General features: G+C 50.9%; 1 protein-coding gene across 1 annotated transcript in view; it reads left to right on the plus strand.

The window, feature by feature from the left end:
* The first annotated feature begins 3,894 nt into the window (after positions 1 to 3,894).
* The window catches only part of CHAC2 (ChaC glutathione specific gamma-glutamylcyclotransferase 2), an 86,347-nt gene continuing 76,074 nt past the window's right edge, over positions 3,895 to 14,167 (plus strand). The window contains exon 1 of the mRNA XM_082252008.1: positions 3,895 to 4,064. Within this exon, the coding sequence (XP_082108134.1) occupies positions 3,930 to 4,064 (135 nt within the window). The 5' untranslated portion in view covers positions 3,895 to 3,929. The remainder of the gene's footprint in view (positions 4,065 to 14,167) is intronic.

The following is a 14,167-nucleotide window of genomic DNA, read 5'->3' on the forward strand; positions in this document are numbered from 1 at the left end:
TACTATAAATGTAGGGCCCAAACCACGGGGGGGGTTCAGGGCACCATACTTGGCAAACTTATACTAGAGGACCTCCAATAGACACACAAATTTTTGGGGGGCAATGCTTAATTTTCACAGGGACTGGCATGGGGATCGACTTTGGCCAAATAATGCGGAACATAGGTAATGCAAAGCCCCACTTCACGGGTACTATCGGATAGCTAAGACTATGGGGATTAATCAACTGCCGACCGGGGCATAGCCCAATGACAACTACGGCGCAGTCGGCTTATTCAGGGAGGGCGTACAGGGATGTCCCCCCAGAATCCTGCTTATTGTGGTAAAGGGCCAATGACAGTGGCCCTTTACCACGTGATCGCTCCATCCAATGACAGAGCGATCATTTATTGACAAAGCGGTGCATGTCCAGTTCAGCTCTCTCCTCTTCTCGCACACTATACACGCCGATCGGCACCACCCCTGCCTCATTCATTCCCATCTCTGCCTCATTCATGCCCATCTCTGCCTCATTCATGCCCATCTCTGTGTCTCATTCATGCCCACCTGTGCCTCATTCATGCCCATCCATACCTCATCAGTGCTCATTTGTGCCTCATCCATGCCGAATCAGTGCTCATCTGTGCCACATCAGTCTGTCCCTCATCGTCCAGCCTGTGTCCCCCCCCGTTGTCATCCAGCCTGTTTCCCCCCGCCGTCATCCAGCCTGTGTCCCCCCGCCGTCATTCAGCCTGTGTCCCCCCGCCCTCATCCAGCCTGTGCCCCCCTGCCGTCATCCAGCCTGTGTCCCCCCGCCGTCATCCAGCCTGTGTCCCCCCGCCGTCATCCAGCCTGTGTCCCTCCTGCCGTCATCCAGCCTGTGTCCCCCCTGCCGTCATCCAGCCTGTGTCCCCCCTGCCATCATCCAGCCTGTGTCCCCCCTGCCGTCATCCAGCCTGTGTCCCCCGCCTTCATCCAGCCTGTGTCCCCCCGCCGTCATCCAGCCTGTGTGCCCCGCCGTCATCCAGCCTGTGTCCCCCATCATCATCCAGCCTGTGTCCCCCATTATCCAACATGTGTCCCCCATCATCACCCAGCCTGTATCTCCTATCATCATCCAGCCTGTGTCTCCCATCATCATCCAGCCTGTGTCTTCCATCATCATCCAGCCTGTGTCTTCCATCATCATCCAGCCTGTGTCTTCCATCATCATCCAGGCTATGTCTTCCATCATCATCCAGCCTGTGTCTTCCATCATCATCCAGCCTATGTCTTCCATCATCATCCAGCCTGTGTCTTCCATCATCATCCAGCCTATGTCTTCCATCATCATCCAGCCTGTGTCTTCCATCATCATCCACCCTGTGTCCCCCATCATCATCCAACCTGTGTCCTCCATTATCATCCAGCCTATGTCTTCCATCATCATCCAGCCTGTGTCTTCCATCATCATCCAGCCTGTGTCCTCCATCATCATCCACCCTGTGTCCCCCATCATCATCATCCAACCTGTGTCCTCCCTCATCATCCAGCCTGTGTCCTCAATCATCATCCAGCCTGTGTCCTCAATCATCATCCAACCTGTTTCTCGCCGTGTCCCGCTGTCATCCACATCCAGCCGATCACTCGGCATGTAAGGATTTAATTCACTGAAGTTGGGTTCGGGAGACGCGACTCTATAATTTTCCTCGACCTCCCATACAATGCTATGCACAACCGGCCCCTGCTCCCTCCTTTTCAAGCACAGACCTAGGCCCCGCCCACAGCTAGCACCCCTCTATCTCCGCCTCCCTATTTCCATCATTACAGCGTAGCAGATCAGTTCTATAAAACCCATGAACATCCTCTGCGCATGAGCATTATTGAGGTGATACCAGCTGCTTGTAACGTGGCCGCACCAGAAATGACGCGGTCAAGAATTTTCATGGGTCGAGAAAAATTGTAGGGCACTGGCACTATAGGAACTGTGTTGGATTACGTGACGTCACTCCAGCTCGATCAGCTGGCATGGCGATTACACTGCCATTCACAGTTTCTCAGGAGCATGATCCGACGAGAGAGAGTGTGGAGGGTATAGAATCTAAATGTCAGATTCTGCCTCGCTCTCTGCGCTATCTGCGCATGCGCGCAACGGAAAACTATTTTTATTGGGCTGATTATTCTTATTGGGAAATTGCGGGAATTTTTTCGGGAGTACAGGACACACAGTTCTTACCGGTAGTATATCTGAACACTGATGTAAAGGGGCACTCTGATGTAAAAGGGGACTCTGATGGGGACACTGATATAAAGGGGCATTTTAAATGGGGACTCTAATGTAAAGGGGCACTCTGATGGGGTAACTGATGTAAAGGGGCACTCTGATGGGAACACTAATGTATAGGGGAACTCTGATGGAAAGGGGAACTCTGATGGAAAGGGGCACTCTGATGAGGACACCTGATGTAAAGGGACATCAGTGTCCCCATCAGAGTGCCTCTTTACATCAGTGTCCCCATCAGAGTGCCTTTTTACATCAGTGTCCTCATCAGAGTACCCCCTTACATCAATGTCCCCATCAGAGTACCCCCTTACATCAGTGTCCCCATCAGAGTACCCCCTTACATCAATGTCCCCATCAGAGTGCCTCTTTACATCAGAGTCCCCATCAGAGTGCCTCTTTACATCAGAGTCCCCATCAGAGTACCCCCTTACATCAGTGTCCCCATCAGAGTAGCGTGCTGTGTGTTCTGTACTGTGTGCTCTGTGCTGTGTGATCTGTGTTCTGCTCTGTGCTCTGTACTGTGTGCTCTGTACTGTGTGCTCTGTACTGTGTGCTCTGTGTTGTGTGCTCTGTACTGTGTGCTCTGTACTGTGTGCTCTGTGTTTTGTACTGTGTGTTCTGTACTGTGTGCTCTGTGTTGTGTGCTCTGTGCTGTGTGTTCTGTACTGTGTGCTCTGTGTTCTGTACTGTGTGCTCTGTGTTCTGCCCTGTGCGCTCTGTGCTGTGTGTTCTGTGCTGTGTGCTCTGTGTTGTGTGCTCTGTGCTGTGTGCTCTGTACTGTGTGCTCTGTACTGTGTGCTCTGTGCTGTGTGTTCTGTACTGTGTGCTTTGCACTGTGTGTTCTGTACTGTGTGCTCTGTGCTGTGTGCTCTGTGCTGTGTGTTCTGTACTGTGTGCTTTGCACTGTGTGTTCTGTACTGTGTGCTCTGTGCTGTGCGCTCTGTACTGTGTGCTCTGTGTTCTGCACTGTGCTCTGTATTCAGCACTGTGCGCTCTGTGCTATGTACTGTGCGCTCTGTACTGTGTGCTCTGCACTGTGTGCTCTGTGCTCTGTACTGTGCGCTCTGCACTGTGCGCTCTGTACTGTGCGCTCTGTACTGTGCGCTCTGCACTGTGCGCTCTGTACTGTGCGCTCTGCACTGTGCGCTCTGTACTGTGCGCTCTGTACTGTGTGCTCTGCACTGTGTGCTGTGCGCTCTGCACTGTGCGCTCTGCACTGTGTGCTCTGTACTCTGTGCTCTGTACTGTGCGCTCTGTACTGTGCGCTCTGTACTGTGTGCTCTGTGTTGTGTGCTCTGTACTGTGTGCTCTGTGTTGTGTGCTCTGTGTTCTGTACTGTGTGCTCTGTGCTGTGTGTTCTGTGCTGTGTGCTCTGTGTTCTTTACTCAAGACAATATTCCCGCAATTTCCCAATAAGAATAATCCGCCCAATATGATTAGCTTTCCTTCGCGCGCATGCGCAGAGAGCGAGGCGGAATCTGACATTTGGATTCTACACCCTCCGTGCTCTCCCTCTTGTCGGATAAAGCCTCCGAGAAACTGCGCATGCGCGGTAGGATCGTCATATCAGCTGTAGAGACGTCACTTGCTGCGCATGCGCAGTTCGTCTGATGCATTTTCCCACAGGGAGGCATTATTTGACAGGACACCGGCTCAGTGCGAGTGGTGGCGGCCGGCTGTCATCATCATGTGGGTGTTCGGCTACGGCTCGCTCATCTGGAAGGTGGACTTCCCCTACGAGGAGAAGCTGGTGGGCTACATCACCTGCTACAGCCGGAGGTTCTGGCAGGGCAGCACCGACCACCGGGGGGTCCCCGGGAAGGTGAGATCTCTGTGTGTGTGTCTATGGGAAGTCTGAGCTCCCCTCCCCCTCCTCTGTGTCATCATGGTCTTCTGTTCCTGGACTTTAAATGGGTCTCATAGTCTTAAAGGGGACACGTGCCCAAAGAACTGTCCGAAATACAAACCCAGAACACGCCTCCGTCATCTTTCACGGTTAGCGAACCATGAGAACCGCATGGGTGGGATAGGTGGAATCGCACGTTCGTGGCCTCATGGGTCACCGAAGCTGAGCCCAACAAGTGGTTTTCCTGTGTTCTTCTGCATTTTTAGGCATTTTGAGCCGGGTCTCCTCTTCTCCGCCTCCTAGGAACATGGAGGACCCATGCTGGATGTGGAGACTTTCATCTGCCTGGTTAGGGTCCGCAAGATGTTCTATGGTTCCAGTAATGGCCATTACAGAACGTTCTACGGCCCTAGGGATGTCCATTATAACCACCACCTCCATCATCCAAGTGATAACCAGTAAAGGTCCCTCTATGGCACCAGTGATGGCCATTATAACCACCTCCATCATCCAAGTGATGGCCATTAAAGGTCCCTCTACGGCACCAGTGATGGCCATTATAACCACCTCCATCATCCAAGTGATGGCCATTAAAGGTCCCTCTATGGCACCAGTGATGGCCATTGGAAGAAGCTCCACAGCCCTGGCAATGGCCATTACAACAGCCTCTCTGGCCCCAGTGATGGCTAATAGAAGAACCTTTATGACCTCAGTGATGGCCTTTACAGGAGCCTCCAGGGTTCCCCCGTGACGGCCATTACAAGAACCTCCAGGGTTCCCCCGTGACGGCCATTACAAGAACCTCCAGGGTTCCCCCGTGACGGCCATTACAAGAACCTCCGCGGTTCCCCCGTGATGGCCATTACAAGAACCTCCGAGGTTCCCCCCGTGACGGCCATTACAAGAACCTCCAGGGTTCCCCCCTTGACGGCCATTACAAGAGCCTCCAGGGTTCCCCCGTGACGGCCATTACAAGAGCCTCCAGGGTTCCCCCGTGACGGCCATTACAAGAGCCTCCAGGGTTCCCCCCCGTGACGGCCATTACAAGAACCTCCAGGGTTCCCCCCCCCGTGACGGCCATTACAAGAACCTCCAGGGTTCCCCCCCGTGACGGCCATTACAAGAACCTCCAGGGTTCCCCCCCGTGACGGCCATTACAAGAACCTCCAGGGTTCCCCCCGTGACGGCCATTACAAGAACCTCCAGGGTTCCCCCCGTGACGGCCATTACAAGAACCTCCAGGGTTCCCCCCGTGACGGCCATTACAAGAACCTCCATGGTGCCTCCATGGTTCCCCATGACGGCCATTACAAGAACCTCTGTGACCTCCGTAATGATCATTTTGAGAACCTCGGCAGCTCCGCTGATGGCCATTGCAAGAGAAAACACTTGTGCCACCTGTTTTTAGGCACTCCCATTCAAATCTATAGGACAAAGAGACCATGAGGCCATTACAGAATGTCCTACTGCCCTAGTGATGTCCATTATAACCGCCTCCATGAACAAAGTGATGGCCATTAAAGGGCCCTCTACGGCACCAGTGATGGCCATTGGAAAAAGCTCCACAGCCCTGGCAATGGCCATTACAAGAACCTCTCTGGCCCCAGCGATGGCTAATAGAAGAACCTTTATGACCTCAGTGACGGCCATTACAAGAGCCTCCACGGTTCCAGTGATGGCCATTACAAGAACCTCCACGGTTCCCCCGTGACGGCCATTACAGGAGGCTCTGCGGTTCCCCCCGTGACGGCCATTACAAGAACCTCCGAGGTTCCCCCCGTGACGGCCATTACAAGAACCTCCAGGGTTCCCCCGTGACGGCCATTACAAGAACCTCCAGGGTTCCCCCCATGAGGGGCCATTACAAGAGCCTCCAGGGTTCCCCCCATGAGGGGCCATTACAAGAACCTCCAGGGTTCCCCCCGTGACGGCCATTACAAGAACCTCCAGGGTTCCCCCCGTGACGGCCATTACAAGAACCTCCAGGGTTCCCCCCGTGACGGCCATTACAAGAACCTCCAGGGTTCCCCCCGTGACGGCCATTACAAGAACCTCCATGGTGCCTCCATGGTTCCCCATGACGGCCATTACAAGAACCTCTGTGACCTCCGTAATGATCATTTTGAGAACCTCGGCAGCTCCGCTGATGGCCATTGCAAGAGAAAACACTTGTGCCACCTGTTTTTAGGCACTCCCATTCAAATCTATAGGACAAAGAGACCATGAGGCCATTACAGAATGTCCTACTGCCCTAGTGATGTCCATTATAACCGCCTCCATGAACAAAGTGATGGCCATTAAAGGGCCCTCTACGGCACCAGTGATGGCCATTGGAAAAAGCTCCACAGCCCTGGCAATGGCCATTACAAGAACCTCTCTGGCCCCAGCGATGGCTAATAGAAGAACCTTTATGACCTCAGTGACGGCCATTACAAGAGCCTCCACGGTTCCAGTGATGGCCATTACAAGAACCTCCACGGTTCCCCCGTGACGGCCATTACAGGAGGCTCTGCGGTTCCCCCGTGACGGCCATTACAAGAACCTCCAGGGTTCCCCCGTGACGGCCATTACAAGAACCTCCAGGGTTCCCCCGTGACGGCCATTACAAGAGCCTCCAGGGTTCCCCCCATGAGGGGCCATTACAAGAACCTCCAGGGTTCCCCCCGTGACGGCCATTACAAGAACCTCCAGGGTTCCCCCCGTGACGGCCATTACAAGAACCTCCAGGGTTCCCCCCGTGACGGCCATTACAAGAACCTCCAGGGTTCCCCCCGTGACGGCCATTACAAGAACCTCCATGGTGCCTCCATGGTTCCCCATGACGGCCATTACAAGAACCTCTGTGACCTCCGTAATGATCATTTTGAGAACCTCGGCAGCTCCGCTGATGGCCATTGCAAGAGAAAACACTTGTGCCACCTGTTTTTAGGCACTCCCATTCAAATCTATAGGACAAAGAGACCATGAGGCCATTACAGAATGTCCTACTGCCCTAGTGATGTCCATTATAACCGCCTCCATGAACAAAGTGATGGCCATTAAAGGGCCCTCTACGGCACCAGTGATGGCCATTGGAAAAAGCTCCACAGCCCTGGCAATGGCCATTACAAGAACCTCTCTGGCCCCAGCGATGGCTAATAGAAGAACCTTTATGACCTCAGTGACGGCCATTACAAGAGCCTCCACGGTTCCAGTGATGGCCATTACAAGAACCTCCACGGTTCCCCCGTGACAGCCATTACAGGAGGCTCTGCGGTTCCCCCCGTGACGGCCATTACAAGAACCTCCGAGGTTCCCCCCGTGACGGCCATTACAAGAACCTCCAGGGTTCCCCCGTGACGGCCATTACAAGAACCTCCAGGGTTCCCCCCATGAGGGGCCATTACAAGAGCCTCCAGGGTTCCCCCCATGAGGGGCCATTACAAGAACCTCCAGGGTTCCCCCCGTGACGGCCATTACAAGAACCTCCAGGGTTCCCCCCGTGACGGCCATTACAAGAACCTCCAGGGTTCCCCCCGTGACGGCCATTACAAGAACCTCCAGGGTTCCCCCCGTGACGGCCATTACAAGAACCTCCATGGTGCCTCCATGGTTCCCCATGACGGCCATTACAAGAACCTCTGTGACCTCCGTAATGATCATTTTGAGAACCTCGGCAGCTCCGCTGATGGCCATTGCAAGAGAAAACACTTGTGCCACCTGTTTTTAGGCACTCCCATTCAAATCTATAGGACAAAGAGACCATGAGGCCATTACAGAATGTCCTACTGCCCTAGTGATGTCCATTATAACCGCCTCCATGAACAAAGTGATGGCCATTAAAGGGCCCTCTACGGCACCAGTGATGGCCATTGGAAAAAGCTCCACAGCCCTGGCAATGGCCATTACAAGAACCTCTCTGGCCCCAGCGATGGCTAATAGAAGAACCTTTATGACCTCAGTGACGGCCATTACAAGAACCTCCACGGTTTCAGTGACGGCCATTACAAGAACCACTGTGACCACCGTAATGATCATTTTGAGAACCTCGGCGGCTCCGCTGATGGCGGTTGCGAGAACCTCCCCCAACAGAGTGGCAGAGGGTAGTGTGTTGTCTCGTGCTGTCAGAGCTCTTGATTTACCAGCTTGTCCCCAGGCCCTCTGCTGCTTGCCACGGTTCTTGTAATGGGCATCTCTGGGGTCATAGACGTTTTATGTAGGCCCTTACCAGGCAAATGAAGTCTCCACCTCCAGCATGGAAACTCTTGAATCCTCCTTTTTGCTCACAGGCCTGAGGTTGCTAGGAGAAGGAGACCATTTGTTAGGCGCTAAAACACTTGTGCCACAGGTTTTTAGGCGCTCCCATTCAAATATATAGGACAAAGACGCGCAATTTTTCCCAGAGAAAAGCTCATGTATTTTTTCATAGGACAAGCAGCAGCACGGCGCTCCGGTGTGAACCGGCATCATTGAATATAACTGCAATCTTCATGATGAGCGTTGTCACACTTCAGGAAACACAAGTGAAATGCTCATGTATATGGCGGTAACAGCCCATTCAGACTGGCGCAATCTGACTTTGTGGGGCGACCGTGCACCGCGACTTGCACGGACTGCATATAATTGAAGTCAATGCAAGTCGCCTCCAGGTCGCCCCAAAGTAGTACAGGACCCTTTTTCTAAGTCGGAGCGACTTGTGTCGCTCCTATTAGAACGGGTCCTGTGCTAATCAATGGCGAGCGACCGACCGCGACTTGTCAGGCTGACCAGTCGCGCTAGTCTGAATGGACCCTTAAACTCCTGAAGCTTATCTTCTCTGAGTTCTCAGAGCCTCAAAGATAAGTGGAATATGGAAATTATATTTTGTGGACGTGGTGGAAGTTCCTCTTACAACTTTCCGTTGCAGTGCAATAATCCCAACACGCCACAATAGATGGAAAGAACGTGTGTGTCTTTTAACATGCAACCCACCTCATTGGACAACTATATAATGTGGTGAACCGTAGTGTGATGGGTCCTACTGTACAAAGCGTTGGCCCCACAACTCCCTGCACATAGAAGCGGTGCATTGCCATGCGTCTGGTAGTGCTCATCAATGCATGTGTCTTGGGGTGCATTGCCATATTGCACAAGTGTGATGGGGCCCTAAATGATTTTGGTCCCATGCATATTAGAAGTCAATGTACTCTTTTGTGTCCCTAAAGGAAGGACTCGCGTCCGTCTACTGTAAGTTTATGCTTTCCAATGCTAAATGATATTTTACCTAAATTGAAACTGGTGTACACTGGGGGGGACTGGTAACCCTGGAAATTCTGGAGGATTTGGCAGCTTTGGCTGGACTTCATTAACCACCTCCACTCTGGAAGGTTTTACCCATTTCATGACCAGGCCATTTTTGCTATTTAGGACCGCGCTTCAATACCGGGCACTTTTACCACCTTCCTGCCCAGGCCAATTTTCAGCTTTCAGCGCTATCGCACTTAGAATGACAATTGGGCAGTCATTCATTGCTGTACCCAAACAAAAAGTTTTATCTTTTTTTTTTGAGACAGATAAAACTTTATTTTGTGGTATTTAATCAGCACTGGGGGGTTTTTTTTTTCTTTTTTTTTGCTAAAGAAATGAAAAAAAAGGGCAAAAATTTTGGAAACAAAAAAAAAGTTTTTTTTTGTTTCTGTTATAAAACTTTGCAAATAAGTAAGTTTTCTCCTTTTACTGATGGGCACTAAAAGGTGGTACTGATGGGCAGCCTTTATGGGCACTAATAGGCGGCTCTGATTGGCATAACTGATGGGCTCTGGTGGTGGGCATCACTGATGGGGCTACACTGATAGTCACTTCACTGATTATCCATGCAGATCAATCCCCCTGTCAGGAGAGCTGATTATCGGCTCTCCTCTACTCACACTGTCAGCGTGAATAGAAGAAAGCCGATAACGGCACTTCCTAGTAATGCTGTGATCGGCTGGGAATGGACACAGCTGATCACATGGTAAAGGGCCTCTTTACCGTGATTGGAGATGCGGTATGTTGGAGCGACACACTGCACTACCGATGCCTGCCCCTAGGAGCGCGCACAAGCTGCTTGTTCTGAAGGACGTCCTTCATGTCTTTTGGTTAGAAAAAAAAATCCCAATAAGTGTATATTGATTGGTTTGTGTCATATGTATACAGTCTACAAACTATGGTGTGTGTATATATAATGGAATTTAATTTTTTTGTTATCAATGACAGTAAATAGCGATTTATAATGGGATTGCGATAGTGCGGCTAGAAATCTGACACTGCTGAGTGGAAACTGACTAACTGCCACTGATATCACCAGTGACACTAATACAGTGATCAGTGCTAATAATATACACTGTCACTGTACTAATGACACTGGCTGGAAAGGGGTTAACATTTCTGGTTATCAATGGGTTCAATGTGTGCCTACTAAGTGTTAATGCGTGTAATGTGTGTTGCTTTTTACTAAAGATCTTTGTTTCAGGAGAAGAGACCATTTCCTATCAACACAGGGCTCTGGGCTTTAATTGGACAGAGCCGATCAGCAGGTCCGGGCCATGAATCTTTGGCTGGTACCTGCTGACAAACTCTGGCGTCAGCAGAGGTCGCGCATGCGCCATGAATCTTTGGCTGGTACCTGCTGACAAACTCTGGCGTCAGCAGAGGTCGCGCATGCGCTATGAATCTTTGGCTGGTACCTGCTGGCAAACTCTGGCGTCAGCAGAGGTCGCGCATGCGCCGTGAATCTTTGGCTGGTACCTGCTGACAAACTCTGGCGTCGGCAGGGGTTGTGCATGCGCACGCTGTAAACCTGGAAACGGCATCAATGTACCAGTATGTCACTGCACCTGTAGGGGATGCCTGTCCGCAGTACATTGCAGGCAGGCAGTCAGGAAGTGGCTGATTGCCATGACTCATGAGCAACTTGCATGTTGTCGCCGGGATTTAGGACAGCAGGTGGTGGTTCTGCTGTCTAGATCCACTATCCCATTTTCAAATCTGTGTGGCGCTCCAACCGCACAGCAGAATTATTCATTCACAGTGATCTGTGAATGAATAAACCACAGCAGCAGACACTTGTAGTTGTCAGTAACTATGAGGGCGCTGACCAACTCACTCGTAGTCCATTGACCCTTCCTGCAGCTTAGTAACTCTCTGCCCATACTGAGGTACAGACAGAGATCTTTAGAAATTGTCTGCAGGTGCCTGACATTGCACTTGCTATCCACTTGGGTAAAAGTGATCTAGACTGCTTTAGAGCCGCCTGATCACTTTTACAGGGTTACAAACATAACTCCTCTCCACTGGTGCAAGTGGTGGTTTCCAAGCTCTTCCATACCTTCAGGTAGCCTGCCGTCGTGGTAAGCTGAGCAAACATTAACAGCCACAAGTGATAAGTAAACATGCATTCCTTGATTTCCACTGCTCAGGATTGCTGGGGGTAATTACGAACATACACTATATTGTCAAAAGTATTGGGACGCCTGCCTTTACATGCACATGAACTTTAATGGCATCCCAGTCTTAGTCCATAGGGTTCAATATTAGTTTGGCCCATCCTTTGCAGCTATAACAGCTTCAACTCTCCTAGGAAGGCTGTCCACAAGGTTTAGGGGTATGTCTATGGGAATGTTTGAGTATTCTTACAGAAGCGCATTTGTGCGGTGGGGTCCTATTACTTTTGACAATAAGTGTATCTTCTTAACATCAAGCAATATCTATTACCCTGTGTGTGCCATGTTGATTAAAGAGGAAGTAAACCCTCCTCTGACACTTTTACCTATAGGTAAGCCTATATTAAGGCTTACCTAATAGGTACTGTAAATATCTCCTAAACATGCACCGTTTAGGAGATATTTACCTTACATGCAGCCAGTGACGTCACTGGCGCATGCGCTCTGAAGGAACGGCCGCTGGTGCCCTTTCTTCAGAGGCCCGTGCCGTGACCGCGTGCGCTGGAGTGACGTCACCGCGGCTCCGGCCAATCAGATGGCCGGATGCTGCGATCCCGGAAGACAGGTGAGCGGGCGGCACGGCGGGGACTCGTTCTTAGGTAAGTATTTCATAATGAGCTAGTATGCGATGCATACTAGCTCATTATGGGTTTCTCTTTCAGGTTGCAGCAAAAAAAAAAAGTTTCCAGGGTTTACAACCTCTTTAATTAGGTTTGTCAACCGTAAATCAAAGATTCCTTTCAGGACAGGTGCATTGAAAAATACATTTTATAATTTATTGACTCATTAATGGCCTTTATTAGGCTCATCCTAGACTAGTAGACCTTCTCAATCATACCATACTAGAAGACTTGGACCTTCCATGATTTTCTCCCTACGCCAACCAATGGATAGTGCGAGCTTGGAAGAGAGCACACTATCCCAGGAAATAATATCCAAATGTTGGCAATAATGAATATCAGCCTCTGTAGTCAGCAGGGTCACAGGGGCCATTGTGGAGATGACCCTGCCAACCCTGCCTGCTCTTTGCTGTTCTATGGGCTCTAGGCTTCCTATACCTGGCCCCACTGGCTGTTTGTGACCTGTGCCTCTATGTGAGGGACACCAGTGATCAAAGCTGGCCATAGACCACAAGATGTAAATGACTAAAGCCCCGTACACACGTACCGATTGTTGGCCGTAAATATTCGGCCGACGGCCGATTGTTGGCTTGTTAGTATGATGCTTCCGACAGCCGACAGCGCATTTTCGGCCGAACAGAATCTGTCGTGCAGGCATTAAAATTTTTGTTGGCCAACACCAGAACGGCCGATTGTTCGCCAGTCAGTACAGATTTTGGCCGATAGACAGACGATTAGCAAGACTGGGCATGCTGAGAAAAGAAAAAAGACAAGGAAAGTTAACCATCACATGACATCACTTCTGCAGTCGGCTGTTGTTGGCCGACAAAATTAGTGTGCAGTCTTTTGCAGTTTTCAACAGACACGACAGCCCTGGACAAAAGACGGCCGATCGTTCGGACGACGATCGGTACGTGTGTACGAGGCTTTAATCTGGTAATCGTTGAAGTGAGTGCCACGTTAGTTGTAATTGTCCCCCCGGACTTGGGAATCACTTAGGGGCTATAAAAAGATTTCTTTCTGCAGATAAATTAGCAATGTAATGAGTCTGCTCAGATCCCAGGTAGGTTGTATACCTAAATCATACGTCAGTGTCTAACATTATAAAGCATTTGCTATTGTTGTCATTGTCACTGACAATCTGAGCTTTCATTCTTGCATTGTATTGTTGCTGTGTCATCCAAGGGCTTGTTCAGATGTTTGCTACAAGGGAGTGCGCAGCACGCATTTCAGTTTCCCGCTGAGCACCTTCAAAGCAGCTGTGCAGAGGAGTGAATTGATCTGAGTGTTTAGGTTACACTTTGCATTTCTTGCTGACACAACGCACGTAGTGTTCTGACTGTGGATGCCCTCTGAATTGCATGTGACTGGATGACAATGCAGGAGTACAATTGGGAGGCAGAGACACAATGTTGTCACCTTGTAACAGGAAGTACCTGAACAAAGCCCATAATAGCAAGATCACTCATTGTATTTATTCTGATGAAAACTACGGATTTTAAAATATTTAAAATTACTTTTGAGACTACTGTAGAATGTTGATGCTTTTATGAGTTTTTGTAATGTATGTGTACTGCCAGGAGGGAAGCTGGACTATGGTGAGGGATAATTCCAGAAGAGAGGCTAGACTATGGTGAAGGATAATGTCTGGGGGGGAAGCTGGACTAAGGTGAGGGATAATTCCGAGAGGGGATCCGGACTATGGTGAGGGATGCTGCCGGGAGGGCAGCCGCACCGCGGTGAGGGATGCTGCCTGGAGGGCAGCCGCACCGCGGTGAGGGATGCTGCCGGGAGGGCAGCCGCACCGCGGTGAGGGATGCTGCCGGGAGGGCAGCCGCACCGCGGTGAGGGATGCTTCCGGGAGGGCAGCCGCACCGCGGTGAGGGATGCTGCCGGGAGGGCAGCCGCACCGCGGTGAGGGATGCTGCCGGGAGGGCAGCCGGTAGAAACCTGCAGCATGTCTGTGCATGTGCAAGGTCTCACAGACTGCCTCCTGGCATGTTTATTCTACACTTTCCGA

The sequence above is a fragment of the Pelophylax lessonae genome (genome assembly GCF_965119305.1).
Source record: "Pelophylax lessonae genome assembly, chromosome: 3".
Lineage (NCBI taxonomy): Eukaryota > Metazoa > Chordata > Amphibia > Anura > Ranidae > Pelophylax > Pelophylax lessonae.